Below are 22,457 nucleotides of genomic sequence, written 5' to 3' on the forward strand. Positions count from 1 at the left end.
ACGCTGGCCCGCATATTTGCTCCCGCATTTGTCCGCGGACACATATCTGGGAGGTGGCCACCAACTTTGTCTGCATACATTTCAACCACTGTTTCAACTACCCGCACAAAATGCATGCAAACGCGGTGGATTTCATATAAACTGGACGAAATTCATTATATTTCGGAAAAATTCTAACTAAAAACTACACCAGACTAAGGTAAAACTTCTCGGTGTCCGTCACCGGTGGATATTCATGTCGACGACACAGATACCGTTGACTAGTCTACATCCAACCGTGGCGGGTCTCCCTTGTCTTCCTCATGTTCGGCAGCACGCCCATTGGACTATCGTGAACCTAGAGGTATATGTTTTAGTGCAAAGGTCATCCCCCTTGTCCAGCAACACCGCTCATCGGAGTAGCACCGGAAAACCTAGAGGGGGACGATGGTGGCCTGTGAGAGCGGGAAAGTCACTAGTTGTGCATGTCGGCGTCGCCGCGGCGGTGGCCTTCCCGGGACCCAGGCCATGGGAGCCTCCCATGTTCTACTTTTTCTCGTTGATGGTGCCATGCAAGGACGTGTCGATCTTTGTGTCGGCGATCTGTGCGAAGGCATGGTCACATACACATGAGGGGTTGTACGAGACGGTCTCGTGCATGGCAACAAAGATGCCCGTTCCGTCGTGCTCCCCCACGTGCTAGTTTGGAGCAACTCAACACCCCACAACAAGCTGGTTTGGAGCGGCAAGTTGCTGACCATGTGTCGGCTTGAAGTGGCCTCCTTCGCAAGCTGGCTTGGAGCGGCTAGGGAGTTGGAGCAAAGAGATGCACAACTCGTATCTGGCGAGCTCGGCGGGTCACCTAGCCGACTTTAATGCCGAAGAACTCCTCTTCCTGGTTGCCGGATGCCATGGAGAGCGTGGATAAAATTATGGAGGGAGGATATGGGGAGCGGAGGTGTGGTGCAATTTTTTTCCGGCGTCTGGCATCGTTTAAACAATGGAGTGAGCATGGAGCCAATTGGCATAGTGTTTAATGTTGTCCAACTAGCGAACGGACATGTAACCGGAGTAGATTCCTCGGCATACGCACAGATTTAATGGAGGAATGCGGGCAAACTATGCCCGTTTGAATGCGGCGATGAGGCTTGTTCAGTCGAGCGTGCATCGGACGTGCGCTCTCTCGGTCGATGCACCGCTTCAATGCCAGTGGTGAGAGGTCGCGTCTGCTCTGGCTTAGTGTCAATGTGTGATGGCCGCTCTACAACGACATGGATGCGGGCCGACGGACACCGGCATGAACGCGCGCGGATGAGCGAGGCGGGTTTAGGATGGGCCCGGGCAGTCGAAAGCGGACGTGGCAGTTGTCCGGACGCCCGCAACGCTCCCTCCCCCTCCCCCCTCTCATTTTGTCTCCTCTTTGCGAGAAAAAGCGTGCCCGAACCGCTAGGCGGACCAATGCAATCCCGCATTGGATGGCTTCAACGGTTAGGGCCGCGTGGTCCAAATGTATGCGGGTAGTTTGAAAGTCGAGATGCCCTAAGTAGTACAGGTAATTAGACAATTTTTAATTTTCTTTAGGGCATGGCCTTTATTTAGCAACATTAACAAGTAACCATACTAGTCCAAGGCTACACCATAATTGATTAGAAGCAAGTCAACCATTACGCTCATTATCATCCGGATGTCATGTCAGCCATGTGGTGAGAAGCATGGTGCTGATGCTTGGAGGGTTAGCGAACCGATTAGGCCCCGCTTGAATTCGATGTAAAGTTTTACATCCGGATTAAATCTACAGATGTATACTACCAGTCGATGTTATTATTTTCGTTCGAAATAAAAAAGACGACTAAAGGTGTGTATTTATTACGGATGTATTTAGAAGCACACCGACAATCCAAGCAAGGCCTTAGTGATTATCCGGAGCTCGCAAGTAATCATGTATTTTCAGTAAAGTTCACCTGAATATGTGTCTACCTATCCTCCATCCTATATGTGCCTCTATTTTTTCTTCTTCCCTTTTATGAAACTTATACTATAGATTCATACATATTGTGGAATTCGCCCAAAGTCACCTTCGTATCCTGCTTCCTTTCTCTTGTTGTGAAGAAGTTACCTTCTCCTTCTTCAGTTAGTCAATCTCTGGCAAATAAAAGCAAGCCTGAGGTGACAATTCACAATAAAAAAAACATGCAATGTGCCCTTTGGTCCACGCCATTACATACCTCCCGTGAAGAGGATCGTTCCTTGTCGACACGATGCATGCTCTGCAACTGCAAAGCTGGCCAAACATGCAGATTAATCCGGCAATATATGTCTCAAGCGGCTGTCATAAATTGCTTCATACTCCACGGTATATATGTCTATAGTTCATATAGGAGTATATAATTACTAACGGTACAGCCTTGACTTTGCAGGAGCTTCATTTTTAATAGTATAAAGTAGTGCCATCACGCACATTTTAATTTCACGCAGGAGCTAGTCGTGGCCACGGAAGAAGAAGTGGGCAGCAGAAAAATTAACGCCTACCGGCGGCAGATGCGTCTGCCTTTGCCATTTCAGAGGAAGCAACGTGAGGCCGACTAGGACAGGGAGGGAACGGGGAGAAGAGAGGCGTGGCGGAGAGACAACCGCACCGCACCGCACGGGGCTGGAAAGATGAGAGGTACTGGTACCACGCATGTTCTCAGCCATCTTTTATTTTTATTTTTATTTCTGAATGACGCGGCAGATCAATGGTCAAATTGGGTAAAAGGAGCCCATGTGCGGCCACACCCTGGAATGCATCTCACTTTGCTGGCCAGGGGAGGCAAGAAAGGAACCAAGCAGATTGTCAATGCCGAATCATGCATAGTACTCCGTAGATTAGCAGTGGAGTGCTGCTGCTAGCATGGCGTAGCATAGCATGGCGTGGATGCGCACCGGCTGGCAGCGGCCAAAGCGCCGCCCTTTCTGCCGGAAAGCCGGCCAAAGCTAGCTGGATCGGCTTTGCCGCTGATCAGTGATCATGGAGCGTTTCCAGCCGCGCGACTTATTCGCCGGGTATCGTGCACTCCTTGTCGACGGACGGACGGCTGGGAAAGGCTGGCCGTTTTGGACCCCGGCAGCAACCACTCATCACGGGCGCCGTGCATCCGCAACGACTAATAACTAGTTGCTCTTGGCCCATCAACACCCAAATAATTGCAATCTGCCATAAGTGTTCCCATCTCTCGAATGGCATACGAGCACAAAATGAGCAAAAACAAGAATGAGCACAATTTGTACAGCTTGTATTTTCTTTCATTTTGCATTATTACAAGATCTCACGACGACGACAAGGAAAGAAAGAAGCAACGAATGTTGTGTATGCACAGTTGATTCAATTGCTCTGGTGTTTGTGTCCCATGGGGACTAAAGAATCGTACTACTATAACAGCCTAGAATTACAAGGCATTCAACAAACCAATTTTGTACAGTACAAGAATCGTCTACTATTTTTTTCTTCTTGGGTTTTTGAGCTGTTCCTACGGATCAATTCAGTGTCGTGGAACAAGAACGAATTCATGACGCCGCTACCGTCGGCGGCGAGACGACGGTGGTGGTGGTGGCGGTGGTGGTGGGGCATTCTGCGTTCTGCGCCGCGTTGGCGGCCGCCCAGCGTCGGCACGACCTGCCGAGGGACGCGGCCTTTCGCCGCGCCCGCTCCGAGCCGCTGCCCATGAGCTCCCAGATCGCCCACTCCACGCCGTTGATCGCCAGCACCTGCGACACGGCCGCAGCCCCCGCGCGCCGGCACAGCAGCACCAGCGCTGCAGCCGCGCACTCCCTTGACCATTCCGTGCCGCGACGCATCTCGGCCACGAGCTTCGCGACGGCGCCATCGATGTTCACGATCGCCTCCGCTCCCCCGCGCTTGGCCAGCGACGCCAGCACCGCCGCGGCGATCTCCTCCTCGCCGATCGCCGACAGTGCCGCCTCCGCAGCACCTGCTCCCACGAGCTTGCCCACGTTCTCCCTCTCGGCGGACAGGCACAGCAGCGCGGCCAGCGCGTCCTTCTTGGTGCTCGGGGGGCCCGTGCGCACCAGGAGCACCACCTTCTCGGCCACAACTGGGTTCCGGCCGAGCCGGCGGCGGTACGTGTGGACGGCCGACAAGCTGAGCACGGTGGCAGCGGCGTTCTCCTTCGCCCGCCATGTCGCGCCGGAGCCCATCACGTTGCAGAGCGCCGCCACCGCGCCCTCCGCGTGCATGATGCGCTTCTTGTTGGCGTCCAGAATGGAGAGGTTGAGCAGCGCGGTCACGGCGTTGAGCTGCAGCGCCGCGTCCTCGGAGTTGAGCAGCGGCACGAGGAGCGGGACGGCGCCGGCCTCCCCGATGAACGCGCGGCTCTCGGAGCCGGACTTGGCGAGCAGACGGATCTCGTGCACCACGCGGTTGTCCGAGCCAGGGGAGAAGGAGGCCGAGAGCTTCTTCACGAGAAACGACGCGGTCATGCGCGCCGCCTCCACCGCGGCCTTGTTTGCGGTCACCTGTGGCGCCGGCTCGGGCTTGCCAGGCTCGCAGCCTTCCATGGCGACGCCGTTCTCGCGGCACCACCGCGAGATCAAGTTCTTGAGCGCCTTGTTGGGCACGAGCTCCAGATTAGTCAGCACCTGGCCGGTCTTGGGGCACGTCGACTTGCCGGCTCCGAACCACCGCGTAATGGACTCGCGGTCGTACGTCTGGCCGCTAGAGGACACAACCGGGTCGCGCATCAGATCGAGAGAGATGGGGCAGCGGAAGTCCGGCGGCGGCGACGCAGGCTCGGCGCCATCGTCGTCGGCATCCACCTTGGAGTCGAGCGGCCGCGGCGTGGCTGCGCTGAAGAGGACGCACTTGGCGTACCGGAGGAGGCCGACGAGGGCAATCATGGCCGACGTCCACCGCTCCGCCAGGCGGTCGCCGATCTCGCGCTCCAAGATCTCGATCTCCTGGCTGCAGCTGGCCGGGTCGTTGATGGCCACCTCCTCAAGGATGGCCTCCAGGCGCTCCCGCTCAGGCACGATCTCCCGCTCGACCTCCTGTATCAGCGCCAGCACGCTGGCCTTGAGCTCCTGCTCCGCCGCGGCCCCGGGCGCGCGGCGCCGGCACTGGCGCGAGGCGAGCGTGAGGAGGTCCGCCACGTCGTCGGCCAGCCCGAGCTCGGCAACGGGGAGGATGTCGAGCAGCGTGGCCAGGTCGTGCTGCAGCTCGCGCACCCGCGAGGCGACCTCGTCGGACTGGAGCAGCAGGCGCATGCGGCTGCGCGCGGAGCAGTCGGCCACGACGGCCTTGAAGCGCTGCAGCACGAGCAGCACCTCGCGCAGGCAGAGCGACGCGGACCGCGGCATCCGGCCGTTCGCGCCCAGCAGCAGCAGGTCGTCGAACACGGCCACGAGGAGGCGCGCCCGGCGGGACACGGACGCGAAGACCGCCCTGAGGAACGGCGCCGGCGGGTCGGCGGCGGCCAGGTCGCGCGCCAGGCGGCGCAGGGAGCGGAGGATCTCGACGTCGGGCGCCGACGAGGAGTATGAGGAAGAAGACGAAGCAGCAGCAGACGGCTCGGGCGCCGCGTTCTTGGCGCTGGCCATTTCGGCAACCAGAAAGGCAGCGGATGCGTGAAGGCTTTGGATGGTGATGGAGTGGGATTGAACCAGACGATGGATGGAGTGCGGGGATGGATATGTTATGAGACGAAGTGGGGAATGGGCGTGGGTATGTATATATACGAGCGAGACGTGTTGGCGCGTCGAGGCCGGACTTTCGTGGACCGTGACGCGAGGCTTTGTTTACCCGTCTCATCTCGACCTGCTTCGTCTATTGTTTTTTTGCTGTCTTGATTGATTTCGGTTATTATTTTATGGGGGGGATTGGTTGAAGGAAAATGTCGTGGTGGATGGATCGTTGAAGGGGCTTGCCGGGTTGATCGGATCGTGTCCATTCAATCGCTTGCCTGATCAATGCATGCGTCGATCTGCAGGCCGGGTCAGGTCGGCGTTGCATGCACAGTGACACGGTCCGTGCGCTTCAATTTGATTTCATCCGTGTCGCGACTGTATCAACTTTTTTTTGTGTGAGATGCACGACTATATCAACTTTGGATTTTTCTTTTTTGAAGCAGATGCAATCGCATTGTTACCAAATCATGCTCCTAAATAAGAGTAAAGTCTGATTTAAACCCTGAGAGTGTAAGCCGAGACGCCCCGAGCTCTAAATCCGTAAAGTCTGTACCCTAAGCACCTCAATTGCGGTCTGATTTAAACCTTGATGGTATTTCAGGAGGGGATTTGCTGATGTGGCAGATGGGTTTGCTGGTTAGTGGGTCGATGCCATCAGTTTTGTCTCTCACCACCCGAAGTAGTACTCCAGACGCTCTCATTTCAGATCGAAGCCAACAGAGAGGGGATCCAAACTAGGGTTCGTCGGGCGGCGATTGCAGGAGCGCGGGCGACGATGTCGTCGTTCTCGAGGGTATCTTCCTCCTCCCGCGGTGCGGGCCATCGAAGCAGAGGTGGGAGCATGGCGCCAAAGAGGTCGCCGGTGCCGTATCTTGAGGATCCAATGGCTTACGAGCCGCCGAAGTACTGCAGCAACTGCGGGAGTAAGGCGCCGCGGTGGATTTCCTGGAGTTTAGCTAACCCAGAAATGAGATACTACTCGTGTGTGGTATGATTGATTTTTTTGCCTTTTTTGTCTCAACTTTTTTCTGCATTTTCTGAACATTTTTGCTCGATTTCAACAGAGAACACCAGCCTGTGGATTCGTTGACTGGCATGACACAGCAACACACCCATATTTACGTGAATTGCTGGGAGATCTTCGGGATAAAATTTGGGATTTGGAGAGTGTTGGTGCTAATGCTGCTAGAGGAGAGGTTGTTGCATTGAGAGATGAGCCGGAGATGAAGAATGTGCAGATAATGAATGTGAAGATGAATAATGTGAAGATGAAGAATGAGCTGGAGCTTAGGGCTAGATGTGATAGCAATGAGATGGTGCTGATATATAGCATGTCATGTATGCTGTTGTAATATTCCTGTCAGGTTTATTTGCAGGGCTAATGTTGACCTAATAGTTGCAATGTTATTGTGTTGGACAATTGAGAATGTAATCAGTAGTCATATTTCAATGAAAATGAACTGCTGAAAATTGAGAATGAAATGTTGACAGCATAAATATGGTTTCCGCAGCAACAGCACATAAGCATCAATGTTGTCATAGTTTGACAACATACAAAATAAGCACTAGTTTCATAGTTTAAGTGATGAGACTCATTTCACACATCCAAAGTAAGCACTAGTTGTTGTGAAATAATACATGAAGAACTTAGTAGTTCCCACTTGCTGTGAAATAAGCCATGAAGCCTCCCTGATTTCTTCCTCTCTTCTTGCCAACTGTGGTACTGCCTTGTGGTACACCACTTCCAGTTGGAGATGATGCTTTAGGAGGAGCAAATGCTCTTGTTGGAGCTGAGGCTCTTGGAGGAGCTGATGCTCTTGGAGTAGCTTATGTTGTTGGAGTAGCTGATGCTCTTGTAGTAGTTGATGCGGTTGGAGGAATTTGAGAGCTTGATGCACCTGCTTTTGCCCTGTTTTTTATAGCTTCTGTCTCTCCTTGCTGCAAGAAGTTATAATCACAGTGGTCAAAAATAAAGCAACTGGTTATATAAAGAGTGATTAAAAATTGAACAATTTGTCATAGTTTTATATACCTCTTTGGTCCTTAGTTTCTTCCCTCTCTTAGCAAGATCTGCTTTAGCTTTCTTGTTTCTATCTGGATTTTGTTTACAAGAACTGCCCCCCTATATGAAATCCGACATTCAACAATTCGGCTGGGTCCATGTTTCCTAAACGAAAACCTACATTGCAAAAAACCATGCATTCTTAGTGTTTTGGTGTGATCATAACACTACAAACACCAGTAATCAATCGATTTGAGCCCCCCAAAAACTGAACTTTCCCCTGTTAATACCCTAACCCTAACCAATCGAAGAACACACACAAAAAGCTAACGGACAGACGACAAGAACAGGCGCACCTTTTTCTTTGCTGCTGATTACAACGCCGTCCTAAGCCGCGATCACGCCATGGTCGTCATCTCTGCCATGGACAGGGGAGGGGAGTTGATGCGTCGCGGAGGAAGAAGGGAGAGGAAGGGGGGCGAATGGAGAGTGCGCAAATCGAGCTGGTCCGGCTCAACCAAATGGAGAAGCTGCCAGGCTGCATGGGACCCACGAACACGAGCCATGATCGAAGAGATCCCACCAAATCGACCTTTCTTCGTTTGGATATGCCAGCAAGGTTTAAATCAGACCAGGATTGAAGTGCTTAGGGTACAGACTTCAGGAATTTAGAGCTCGGGGTCCATTTGCGTCGCGGCTTACACTCGCAGGGTTTAAATCAGACTTCACTTCCTAAATAACACTAGTTTACATACCTTGTTAAAATTCCACTACTTCCAGAGGATTCGTGTGCATTTTCGGCAACTTTGGTGACGCCTCACGATAAATGCCGGCAACTCCATTCTATTCACACACCCAAGCGTTAATTCCTTCTGCAAGGTATTTAACATGTGTCTGTATGTTTTGTCTGTTAGACGAATCGCCTCAGACCAGTGTCATTCTTCTCTATAGAAGGCCAGATTGGTCATCCAGCTGCGTCGATCGTGATATCACATTTTTTTGCATCGTACTTACTACTTATAGCGAGTTCGTTCGCCCATGAACTTCACCTTCAGGCAAATACTCAAACATCGTTTGCCCCCAGCCACATACTACGTCTAAATCTGGCTCACAACTCACAAGGCATGACTGGATGGCCAACAAAAATGGTGTGAGCAACAGACACATGAAGGAAATCTTTTGCTAATGGTAGCATCAGATTGGCAGCCGTTGCACTTGCCTGATCCAAAGTGGCAAGCTGAGAGCAACGAAAGACGGCGACGGACAACGGCCGGGCCGGGCACATTCACGTCAGGGATAGCTGGCTGGAATCGACAGTCGCTCGCCGGATTCCGCACAGTACTGCGACCATGCATGAACCCATCGCGTACGGTACGGCCGACAGCGCTAGCTCTCCGGCCAAAATAAACCACCTGCCGGCGCTGGAGCACGCACGCAGGCACAGCGGCGGTCAACTTTTCACGGATCCGGCAATAAAATAGTATCTTTTTACCCCTATCATCAAGACTTGCTCCCAGCAAAGTGGGCAAGTTCTTCTAGTCCTGCCGTGCCGGCCATACAACACATGCCGTGAAGCTTTAGCGGTATTATTATTATTAATCAAAGCTTGAGCATCAGCGCACACCGGCCTGGGTAGTAAAGAATTCGAGGCTTGATTTAGATAGTGTATTGACTTGATCCGATCCTGACGCGAGGGTGAGCCGAGAATCGGCCTCGTGGCAGCAGGGGCGGCGCCCTTTGACCCCCGGGCGTACACGTTTACCGCTCCCTGTCGCCCGCTGGCCGGTAAACGGGCGGCGAGTGGCCACCTCCAGCTAATAGTCGGGCGGACGGCCGGCGCGTCGACGGCCTGCGTAACAGCCGACGTGGATGCCACGCCGCCCAGCCCAGCTTCCGAACGCGTGACCTCGGCGGCCCGTAATCGCGGCCGCCGCGCGCACGGCGGCCGACGGCCGAGGAAATGGAGGAGGGGGTGAAGGTGAAGCGGCGTCGCGGGTTCTTTCCTTGTCGAGGAAGGGGCGGCGGCTGCTGGTTTATGTGTGGTTCGCCGTGGCTGGTGACAAGTCCTAGGTCGTGGTAAGCGGTGAGAGCGACGGGGCTCCCTCCGGCTCCGGGCGTGTGTGATGATGGCGAAGGGGACGACGAATGGCCCGCGCGTGGTGGAGGACGAGGGGAGTGTGTTTGCGGGAGCGTCCACGCGCTGCTAATGACGGCACCGCCGCGTCGTGATTCGAATATCAGGAATGAGAACATCTACCTGGACTAAAATCGTATACAGCCGGAGCTTGGTTATGTGAACACACTGTTTGTATTGGTCTCTTGGAGGTACATATATGCAAAGTACTTGCTCCGTTCCTAAATACAAATATTTTTTAGAGATTCTCACTAAAAGACTATATACGGATGTATATAGATATACTTTAGAGTATAGTTCATTCATTTTGTTTCGTATGTAGTCCCCCAGTAACATATCTAAAAAAGACTTATATTTAGGAACGGAGGGAGTACAAGGGAGTGGATAGTAAGATCGTGTGAGTCTACAACGGCTTTGGAGCCGGACGAGCTAATATCCAAGAGGAGATAAGCACGTATTGCATGCGGTTAAGGAAACCCGTAAAGACGTGATCTGCATGGTTAACCACCTAATGAACGTGTCGTGGGTGTGTTCCAACACCCTCCGCAGTAGAAACGTGGGGTTCACCGACGTTGAGGCTGAACCAAAAGTCGAGGAAGACGTCCGTTGGAAGCCCCTTGGTGAAGATGTCGGCAAACTACGAGCTCGTGGGGACGTGGAGCACACGGATTTCTCCAAAGGCAACTGATAACCACAAGTATAGGGGGACGAAAGAGTTTTTGAGGGTAGAGTTTCAACCCAAATTTACTGATTCGACTCAAGGGGAGCCAAAGAATATTCTTGAGTATTAGCTGCTGAGTTGTCAATTCAAACATAACTGAAAGACTTAATATCTGTAGCAAAGTATTTAGTACCAAAGTAGTATGGAAGTAACGATAATGGTAGCAAACGTGACAGTAGAAATTTTGTAGTGATTGTAACAGTATCAACGGAAAAGTAGCTTAGAAAAGATCAATATGTGAAAAGCTCGTAGGCAATGGATCAGTGATGGATGTCATTCATCATGCAACAGTCATAACATAGGGTGATACAGAACTAGCTCCAATTCATCAATGTTATGTAAGCATGTATTCCGTATATAGTCATACGTGTTTATGGAAAAGAACTTGCATGGCATCTTTTGTCCTACCCTCCCGTGACAGCGGGGTCCTAATGAAAACTAAGGGATATTAATGTCTCCTTTTAATAGAGAACCAGACCAAAGCATTAGCACTTACTAAATACATGAACTCTTCAAACTACGGTAATCACCGGAAAGAATCCCAGTTATTGTCACACTGGGGGATGTTGGTCATAACTCGTAATAGGTGTATATAACTTCCAAGATAGGATCAAGAACATATATATTTATGAAAACATAATAGGTTCACATCTAAAATCATAGCACTCGGGCCCTATGACAAGCATTAAGCATAGCAAAGTCATAGAAACATCAATCTCAGAACATAGTGGATACTAGGGACCAAACCCTAACAAAACTAACTCCATTACATGATAGATCTCATCCAACCCATCACCTGTCCAGCAAGCCTACGATGGAATTACTCACGAACGATGGAGAGCATCATGAAATTGGTGATGAAGGATGGTTGGTGATGACGACGACGTCGATTTCCCCTCTCCGGGGCCCAAATTAGACTCGAGATCTGCCGTCCCGAGGAAAAACCGGAGGTGGCGGCGGCTCCGTATCGTAGAACGCGTTGAACTCTTCTCTCTATTTTTTTCACAGATGGGAATATATAGGAATGGAAACGAGGTCGGTGGAGCTTCAGGAACCCCACAAGCCCAGGGGGCGCGACCTAGGGGGGCGGCCTACACGCTTGTGGCCTGGGGTGGCTCCTCTCTGATAGATTCTTTTCGCCGGTATTTTTTATTAAATCCAAAAATATTCTCCATAAAATTTCAGGTCAATCCGAGAACTTTTATTTCTGCACAAAAATAACATCAAGGTAATTCTGCTGAAAACAACGTCAGTCCGGGTTAGTTTCATTCAAATCATGCAAATTAGAGTCCAAAACAAGGGCAAAAGAGTTTCGAAAAGTAGATGCGTTGGAGACGCATCAACTCCCCCAAGCTTAAATCTTTGCTTGTCCTCAAGCAATTTAGTTGATAAACTGAAGTGATAAAGAAAAACTTTTACAAACTCTATTTGATCTTGTTGTTGTAAATATGTCTAACTTATGTTCAGATTTTCAGCTCAGATTATAGACTAACCACAATTATAGACTAACCACATTAACAATAATATTTAGGTCTCATGTTTACTTATATCAATGGCATAATCAACTAGCGAGCAATAATAATAAGTCTCGGATGACAACAGTTTTATCAAAACAATCATAATACAATATGATAAACTGGTATCTCGCTAGCCCTTCCGAGACCGAAAAACATAAATGCAGAGCACCTCCAGAGAACAAGGACTGACTAGACATTGTAATTCATGGTAAAAAAGATCCAGTCATACTCATACTCAACATCAATTAATAGCAAAGCATATAGATGATGGGGGTGCTCTCTAACTCGTGCCTCTTATAAGAAGAGGATGACCCAACGATAACGTAAAATAGATAGGCCCTTCACAGAGGGAAGCATTGATTTGTAGAGGTGCCAGAGCTTGAGCTTTTCAAAACAGAGATGAGTCAAAATTTTGGGTGATATGCTTTCATTGTCAACTGATAACCCACAAGTGTAGGGGATCGCAACAGTTTTCGAGGGTAGAGTATTCAACCCAAATTTATTGATTCGACACAAAGGGAAGCAAAAGAATATTCTCAAGTATTAGCACCTGGGTTTGTCAATTTCAACCACACCTGAAAGATTAGTGTGTGCAAGCAAAGTATCAGTAGCAAAGTGGTATGATAGCAACGGTGCCAGAAACAGGACTGTTGACGGCATACTATTCCTAACTTGTTGTATCAATGGCGCCAGTAAAGTGTTGCAGCAAGTAACAGCAAAGTAGCAAGTAACAGCAGTAACAGCAAAGTAACGTAGCAAGGACCAGTAGTAAAAGACTCGTAGGCAGTGGATCGGTGATGAATGAGTATACCGGATGTGATTCATCATGTAACAGCTATAACACGGAGAGATAAGGAACTAGCTCCCGTTCGTCAATCTAATGTAGGAATGTATTCCGTATGTAGTCATACGTGCTTAGGAAAAAGAACTTGCATGACATCTATTGTCCATCCCTCCCGTGGCAGCGGGGTCCTAATGGAAACTACGGGATATTAAGGTTCTCCTTTTAATAAAGAACCAGACCAACGCATTAACACTTGGTGAATACATGAACTCCTCAATACTATGGTCATCTCCGGGAGTGGTTCCGGCTATTGTCACTCTGGGGTTGCCGGGTCATAACACATAGTAGGTGACTACAATGCAAGATAGGATCTAAAACACACATATATTGGCGACAACATAATAGGTTCACATGTGAAATCATGGCACTCGGGCCCTAGTGACAAGCATTAAGCATGGCAAAGTAGTAACAACATCAATCTGAGAACATAGTGGATACTAGGGATCAATCCCCGTCAAAACTAACTTGATTACATGATAGATCTCATCCAACTCATCATCTTCCAGCAAGCCTACGATGAGATTACTCACGAACGATGAAGAGAATCATGGAATTGGCGATGGAGGAAGGTTGATGATGACGATGGCGACGATTTCCCCTCTCCGGAGCCCCGAACGGACTCCAGATCTGCCCTCCACATGAAGAACACGAGGTGGCGGCGCCTCCGTATCGTAAAACGCGATGAATCCTTCTCCCTGAATTTTTTTCCGGGCGAGACGGAATAAATAGAGCTGAGTTTCGGAGCGGTGGTGCCACGTGGGCCCCACAAGCCCTCATGGCGCAACCTAGGGGGGTGGCCACGGCCCAAGGGCTTGTGGCCCACTGGCACACCCCCTTCGGTGGATCTTTGCGCAGGTATTTTTCTTTAATTCCAGAAAAATTCTCCATAAATTTTCAGGACATTCCGAGAACTTTTATTTCTGCACAAAAACAACATCATGGCATTTCTGCTGAAAACAACGTTAGTCCGGGTTAGTTCCATTCAAATCGTGCAAATTAGAGTCCAAAACAAGGGCAAAAGAGTTCGGAAAAGTATATACGACGGAGACGTATCAACTCCCCCAAGCTTAAAGCCTTGCTTGTCCCCAAGCAATTCAGTTGACAAACTGAAAGAGACAAAAGAAAAACTTTGATGAACTCTGTTTGATCTTGTTTTTGCAACTATGTCTAACTCATAACCAGAATTTCAGCAAGATCACAAGCAAACCACATAAGCAAATGACATCTAGGTCTCACGGTAAACTCATATCAATGGCATAATCAACTAGCGAGCAAATAATAATAAGTTTCAAACGTCAATACTTCAATCAAAACAACATGAAGCAGTACGAATAGATGGTATCTCGCTAGCTCTTTCTGAGACCGCAAAACATAAATGCAGAGCACCTTCAAAGACCAAGGGCTGACTACACATTGTAATTCAAGGCAATGAAGATCCAGTCACAGTCATACTCAACACAGTTAAAAGCAAAGCATAAAAACGACAGAGGTGCTCTCTAATTCGTGCTTTTGTAAGAGGAGGATGACTCAACAGAAACATAAATAGACATGCGCTTCGCAGAGGGAAGCATTGATTTGCAGAGGTGCGAGAGCTCAAGCTTTGAAAACAGAGATAATAATTTTGGGTGGCAATGCTTTCATTGTCAACACAATGACTAAGAGTTCTCAACATCTTCCACGCTACACATGCTATTGGCGGTTCCCAAACAGAAAAGTAAAGTTTTGACTCCCCTCACCACCAATCAATCACACTCCACGGCTAGCTGAATCCTCGGGTACCATCCATACCAACATCAATCCTGGGGGAGTTTTGTTTGCAATTATCTTTTTTATTTGAGCATGGAACTGAGAATTCCATTTACCGGCCCCTTTCTCGTGAATGATAGTGAATAAACACATATCGAGGATAACACACCTAGCATGGAAGATACTAATAGCCCCCTGTCACCACATGAGCAGTTCGGGCATGCAAAACAGATTACTTCTTGAAGATTTACAGAGTGGCACATGCAAATTTACTTGGAACGGCAAGTAGATACCGCACATAGGTAGGTATGGTGGACTCATATGGAACAACTTTGGGTTTATGGAAGTGGATGCACAAGCAGTATTCCCGCTTAGTACAAGTGAAGGCTAGCAAAAGACTGGGAAGCGACCAACTAGAGAGCGACAACAGTCATCAAAATGCATTGAGGTTAACTAACATTGAGTGCAAGCATGAGTAGGACATAAATCACCATGAACATGAACATCATAGAGGCTATGTTGATTTTGTTTCAACTACATGTGTGAACATGCGCCAAGTCAAGCCACTTGAATCATTCAAAGGAGGATACCATCCTATCATACTACAACACAGTCATCTCAAAATTCATGTGGGCATCCAAGACAAACCATTATAAGCTCCTAGCTAAGTAAGCATGGCATAAGCAACTATGATCTCTAAGTTGTCATTGCAAACATGTTTTTCTCACAACAAAGTTGAATCAGGCACGATGAGCTAGTCATATTTACAAAAACAAAATAGATTGAGTTCATACCGGCTTTTCCAGGCTCAGTCACTTCATCATATATCGTCATTATTGCCTTTCACTTGCACGACCGAATGATGTGAACAATAATAAGCGTGCTCGTGCATTGGACTACGCTGGAATCTATAGGCAAACACAAAGGAGAAGACAAAGTAATATGGCTCTTTAACAGCTAAACAGGTATGCATGCGAGAGCCACTAAACATTGTAACCATGGTCTTCTACCTTGACCCAAAGAAAAAGAAAACTATTTACACGGGAAAGCTCCCAACAAGCAAAAGAAGAAAAAGAAAATCTTTTTGGGTTTTCTCAAACTAGACAGACACACGAAAAGAAAACGAGAAAAAGAAAATAAACTAGCATGGATGATACAGTGGCAAAGTGTGAACACCGGCTAACCAAGTGAAAGCATAAGCAAGAATGTAAAGTCGGTGAGAACACGTACTCCCCCAAGCTTAGGCTTTTGGCCTAAGTTGGTCTACTCCCAAGGAGGGAAATAACCAGCTCCGGGATACTCCGGAGTGGACTGAGGATGCCACTGCCGTGTGAGCACCTCTGGCTCCCACTGATAAACTGGCGTCTGGTACTCGACTGGTGGCTCGAGCACGGGCACCTATGGTTGGGCTAGGCCCCAATATGCGTAGATGTCCGAGGGCATAATAATCTACCTGCCTGCATGAAGATTGAACAAAGAAGGAGCAGGCAAAGTAATAGTCTCACGAGTACCCTGACTAAATACCAGGTTATAAATCATCCTTCTATTTATATCTCTATCAAGAAAGTCATGGCGAACCATGCTATCGTAATCTAGATATCTCTCTGGAAGAAGAATTTCTTCTTCCTCTTCGAGTCTAATAGGTATCTCAAAGTGTCTGGCAAGACGGGTAGCATAGATACCTCCATAGACAACACCTTTAGAACGGTTCAGGTTCAACCGTTGAGCTACTATAGCGCCCAAGCTATAAGTTTTATCATTATAAAGGGCTTCGCGCAAGACCGCAAGATCTGGGGAACTAAGTGGCCCAGCTTTCCCACGACCAATCAAACATTTTCCCACAGAAAGTGAGAAGTACCGAAGCACGGGAAAATGAATGCTAGCAGCTCTAGCGCAAGACACTCCTCTCTCCTCTCCTATAGCAATTATATTGATGAAAGCTTCCAAGTCCCGTGGACGAGGTTCATGAATATCCCCAACGTAAGGTAATTTGCAAACATTGCAAAAATCATGGAGTGACATGCGCTGGGGGATATCATAAAGTTTAAACTCAACCATAGGAGGATTCTTCCTCGGATAGAAGTTAAAGCTTTGTACGAAGATATTAGTGCGGAGGAGGTATTGCAGACACTTATCTTCAACGAAGGCGGTAAGGCCTGCGTTTTCCACCAAGTGATAAAAGTCCTCATAAATTCCAACGGCGCGTAAGAACACGTCGCTTGGCCACTCGCACGCTCGAACTTCTGTGACTCGAGGGACCAAATACTTGGGCTTCTTCTCACTCCCATCATCCTTGGGGTCACGGCTTGAAGAGCCTCTCAAGAACCTCCTCATCTTTTCCCTTTTCTACCTCTAAAAATTTCTGAAATTTTTAGTGATTCTAAGGAAAAGTGAACAAGGCTCAACGAAACTCATAGCAACTACTCCCACAAGTGCCTAGAGGCCATATTACGCATCAAAACTACTTGGGACCAGCTAAAATTAGCATGCAAAGCTCAAGAACAGGGTCACCAAGGCAGCAAAAATACACGAAGTATAAGGCACTAGAGCAAAAACTAATTGGACCAATGAAGGAGTCACTTACCAAGGAGTACTTTCCCCAAAACAGTTCGGAGAATGGTGATTTGAGCAAAGTGATCGAAAATCCCAGCAAGAGGAGCAAGAACACGGGTTTGAGGTGCGAAATGATTTTTTTTCTAGAGGTAGGAGAACCAGATGAGAGCAAGAATGAGTGGAGGGGGTGCCTGTGGGCCCCACAAGCCTGGGTGGCGCAGCCAGGGGGGTGCCCGTGCCATCAGGGCTTGTGGCCCACTTGTACAGCCCCCAGACAAACTCTTTGTCTCAGAATTTTTCAAAAAACTTCAGAAAAAATCATACTTGATTTCGAGGACGTTCGGAGAACTTTTATTTTCGGGGTACTTTTCTACCGGATGCTAAAACAGAAAACAGGGAATACTAAACTAAATCTATCATTTTTCTTCTAAGCAACCGAAGGTGAAAGCTTGAAACAGAGGTTTGTGACTCCTTGATTCATCCATCTCATGTTCATCCAAAGAAATCCGTCAGTGAGATTGATCAAGTCTCTTTGACAAACCTTTTCGAATCGCAAAAGAGAACGGAGAATTTTCTATAATCACTAGGTCACCTCAATGGGGATGTGTATCTCCCCAACAAGCAAATCATACTTCATCTTGACATGACGAATAGGGCATTCAAAGCTCCCAATAAGAATCGATGAAGTCTTTTTGATAACATTGATGCAATGCACTCGATATTGTTTCTTCGGAAAGTGCATCGTATGCTCATTACCGTTGACATGGAAAGTGACATTGTCTTTGTTGCGATCTATAACAGCCCCTGCAGTGTTTAAAAAGGGTCTTCCAAGGATGACCGCCATGGCATCGTCCTCAGGAATATCCAAGATAACAAAGTCTGTTAAGATGGTGACATTAGCAACCACAACACGCACATCCTCGCAAATGCCGATAGGGAAAGCAGTTGATTTGTCGGCCATTTGCACAGAGATTTCAGTGGGTGTCAACTTATCCAGTTCAAGTCTACGATAAAGAGAGAGAGGCATAACACTAACACCGGCTCCAAGGTCGCATAAAGCAGTTCTAACGTAGTTACCTTTAATGGAGCAAGGTATAGTGGGCACTCCGGGATCACCTAGTTTCTTAGGAGTTCCACCCTTGAAGGTATAGTTAGCAAGCATGGTGGAAATTTCAACCTCGGGTATCCTCCTCTTATTAGTCACAATATCCTTCATGTACTTAGCATAAAGAGACATTTTGAGCATATCTGTCAAACGCATTTGCAGAAAGACAGGTCTGATCATTTCAACGAATCGCTCAAAATCCTCATCATCCTTTTTCTTGGATGGTTTGGGATGAAAGGGCATGGGTTTCTGAACCCATGGTTCCCTTTCTTTACCATGCTTCCTAGCAGTGAAGTCATTCTTATCGTATCTCTTATTCTTAGGCTATGGGTTATCAAGATCGACATGTTCAATCTCCACATCCTTATCATTGCTAGGTTGAGCATCATCATGAACATCACTATTGATATTATCATTAGGCTCATGTTCATCACCAGATTGTGTTTCAGCATCAGAAGCAGAGACATCGTTTGGACTCTCAGGTGTAGCAGCAGCAGGGTTGCTAGCGTGCAGTTTCCTATCATCTTTCTTCTTCTTTCTAGGATGACTAGGTGCATCAGTGCTAACTCCTTGAGAATCTTGTTCAATTCTCTTTGGATGACCCTCAGGATACAAAGCTTCCTGTGTCATTCTACCGCCTCTAGTAACGACTCTGACATAATTGTCATACAACTCATTGAGCAAGTCATTTTGAGCTTTAAGTACTTGTTCTACCTGAGTAGTTACCATAGAGGCATGTTTACTCAGAAGCTTAAGATCATTGACATTTCTGTCCACACAAGCACTTAAATGGCTAAGCATACAAGCATTCTGTTCCAATTGTCTTCTAACATAATCATTGAAACTTTGTTGTTTGGCAACAAAGTTATCAAATTCATCCAGGCATAGGCTAGCAGGTTTATCAAAAGGAATATCACTCTCATCAAACCTACGCAGAGAATTTACTTCTACTACATGTATCGGGTTATCAAGACCATGGATCTCTTCGATAGGTGGTAGATTTTTGACATCTTCAGATTTAATGCCTTTCTCTCACATAGATTTCTTGGCTTCTTGCATATCTTCAGGACTGAGGAATAGAATACCTCTTTTCTTCAGAGTTGGCTTAGGAGGTGGTTCGGGAATAGTCCAAGCATTCTCATTGCACAAGATGTTATTCAGTAGAAGCTTGTTCTACGGTTTGTTCCCTAAAAACACAACCAACACAACTATCTAGGTGGTCTTTGGAAGCATCGGTAATTTCATTATAGAAGATATCAAGTATTTCATTCTTTTCAAGAGGGTGATTAGACAAAACATTCAGTAGCTGGATGAGTCTCCCCCAAGCTTGTGGGAGACTCTCTTCCTCAGCTTGAGCAAAGTTGTATATTTCCTGCAAGGCAGCTTGCTTCTTATGGGCAGGGAAATATTTTTCAGAGAAGTAGTAGACCATATCCTGGGGGCTAGGCACACAACCAGGAGCAAGAGAAGTGAATTGATGATCCACAAGTATAGGGGATCAATCGTAGTCCTTTCGATAAGTAAGAGTGTCGAACCCAACGAGGAGCAGAAGGATCTGACAAGTGGTTTTCAGCAAGGAAAAATCTGCAGGCACTGAAATTGTCGGTAACAAGTGATTGTGCGGTGAGATGATTCGTAGCAAGCAACAAGTAACAAAAGTAGCAATGGTGCGGCAAAGTGGCCCAAACCCTTTTGTAGCAAGGGACAAGCCTGGACAAAGTCTTATAGGAGGATAAATGCTCCCGAGGACACACGGGAATTTCTGTCATGCTAGTTTCATCATGTTCATATGATTCGCGTTCGTTACTTTGATAGTTTGATATGTGGGTGGATCGACGCTTGGGTACTGCCCTTACTTGGATAAGCATCCCACTTATGATTAACTCCTCTCGCAAGCATATGCAACTACGAAAGAAGAATTAAGACAAAGTCTAACCATAGCATTAAACTAGTGGATCCAAATCAGCCGCTTACGAAGTAACGCATAAACTAGGGTTTAAGATTCTGTCACTCTAGCAACCCATCATCTACTTACTACTTCCCAATGCCTTCCTCTAGGCCCAAATAATGGTGAAGTGTTATGTAGTCGACGTTCACATAACACCACTAGAGGAAAAACAACATACAACATATCAAAATACCGAACGAATACCAAATTCACATGACTATTATTAGCATGACTTATCCCATGTCCTCAGGAACAAAAGTAACTACTCACAAGACATAATCATAATCATGATCAGAGGTGTAATGAGTAGCATCAAGGATCTGAACATACACTCTTCCACCAAGTAATCCAACTAGCATCAACTACAAAGAGTAATCAACACTACTAGCAACCTTACAAGTACCAATCAGAGTCGCAAGACGGAGATTGGTTACAAGAGATGAACTAGGGTTTGGAGATGAGATGGTGCTGATGAAGAGGTTGATGGTGATGAGTCCCGTCCGATGAGAGGAGTGTTGGTGATGACGATGGCGACGATTTCCCCCTCCAGGAGGGAAGTTTCCCGAGCAGGATCGTCCTGCCGGAGCTCTAGATTGGTTCTACTCAAGTTCTGCCTCGTGGCGGCGGCGAAACCACGGAAAAGCTCCCTTCTGAATTTTTTCTGGACGAAACCCTCCATATAGCAAAAGAGGGGGGCAAGTGGGCCAACAGGGTGCCCACAAGCCCCCATGGTGCGACCTGGGGGGGGGGGGGTGGCCGCACCGTGCAGGCTTGTGGCCACCCCCTGGCCCTCCTCTGGTACTTCTTCGGCCTAGTATTTTTTATATATTGGGAAAAAATCTCCGTTGATTTTCATGGCTTTTGGAGTTGCGCATAATAGGTATCTCAACTTTGCTCCACTTTCAGGCCAGAATTCCAGTTGCCGGTATTCTCCCTCTTCATGTAAACCTTGCAAAAATAAGAGAGAAAAGGCATAAGAATAGCACCGTGAAGTGAAATAAGAGCCAAAGAAGCGATAAATATCAACATGAAAACATGATGCAAAATGGACGTATCAACTCCCCGAAGCTTAGACCTCGCTTGTCCTCAAGTGAAAGCCGAGCTCAAAAAATATGTCCACATGTTTAGGGAGAGAGGTGTCGACAAAACAAGATACGAACATGCATGCATCATGATCAAGATTAGAACAACAATACCAACATATAATCTCTCATGCTAAAGTGATAATTTCTTCACAAAGTAAAGCATGGATCAAGAACCTTACCGAGAAGTAACAACCGATAGCCTTTAGTCATTGAAGCAATTGCAATTTATCACAACATCAGAAAGAGTCAAATAAGAGCTTGTAAAGAAAATCCACATACTCAATCATTCTTTCGTTCTCTACAATTGCTACAACTCATGTGGTACTCATGAGATCAAAGTTTCAGCTGGACACAAAGAAAGATGGGGGCTTATAGTTTTGCCTCCCAACTGCTTACCTCAAAGGTAATGTCAACAGTAATAATTCATGGATATTTACCTCCAAGTTGACATATGAATATAGATCTTTCCCAAGCATCTGACGGTAGCCAAGACAAAGGCAAAATAGGGAATTGGTGAAGATCACCATGACTCTTTCAAGGGCAAAAACTAAAGGTACAATATAGGCCCTTCGTAGAGGGAAGGAGAGGTTGTCATGCGCTTTTGAGGTTTGGATGCGTGTCCTCTTAGTGCAGAGGAACGTCACTTTATGTCGCCCCCTGTGATAAAGAACTTTATTATGCAGTTTGTCGCTTTTATGTCTTCCTCATCACAGGTTCGTATAAAGCTTATTTTCCACACACTAATAGATCATACATATTAGAGAGCATTTTTTATTGCTTGCACCGATGACAACTTACTTGAGGGATCTTATTCAATCCATAGGTAGGTATGGTGGACACTCAAGGCAAAACTGGTTTGAAGGTTTATGGATGCACAAGTAGTATCTCTACTTGGTGCGGAAGTTTTGGCTATTGTGAGGTGGAAGCAATCGTCACATGCTAAGGGATCTCTAATCATATAACATTGTTCAGAGCCAAGCAAACACAATTCATTATGTTGTCCTCCTTGTCCAACATCTACTTCTAGGCATGTAATAGTTTAGTGAGTGTTCACAATCATAGATGGTGTCAGAGATGATATATTTATATGTGAACCTCTCCTTCTTTATCACTTCCTATTAATTGCAACAATGACCAAGGTCTA

General features: G+C 47.4%; 1 protein-coding gene across 1 annotated transcript; it reads right to left on the reverse strand.

Moving 5' to 3' along the window:
• Nucleotides 1-3,230: 3,230 nt before the first annotated feature.
• On the reverse strand, nucleotides 3,231-5,773 carry LOC123444725 (U-box domain-containing protein 16-like). The gene has a single exon (XM_045121548.1). It carries the CDS (start codon nucleotides 5,569-5,571, stop codon nucleotides 3,523-3,525), a length of 2,049 nt encoding a protein of 682 aa, XP_044977483.1. The 5' UTR covers nucleotides 5,572-5,773; the 3' UTR covers nucleotides 3,231-3,522.
• Nucleotides 5,774-22,457: the final 16,684 nt, after the last annotated feature.

Source organism: Hordeum vulgare, chromosome 1H, assembly GCF_904849725.1.
Source record: "Hordeum vulgare subsp. vulgare chromosome 1H, MorexV3_pseudomolecules_assembly, whole genome shotgun sequence".
NCBI classification, from domain to species: domain Eukaryota; kingdom Viridiplantae; phylum Streptophyta; class Magnoliopsida; order Poales; family Poaceae; genus Hordeum; species Hordeum vulgare.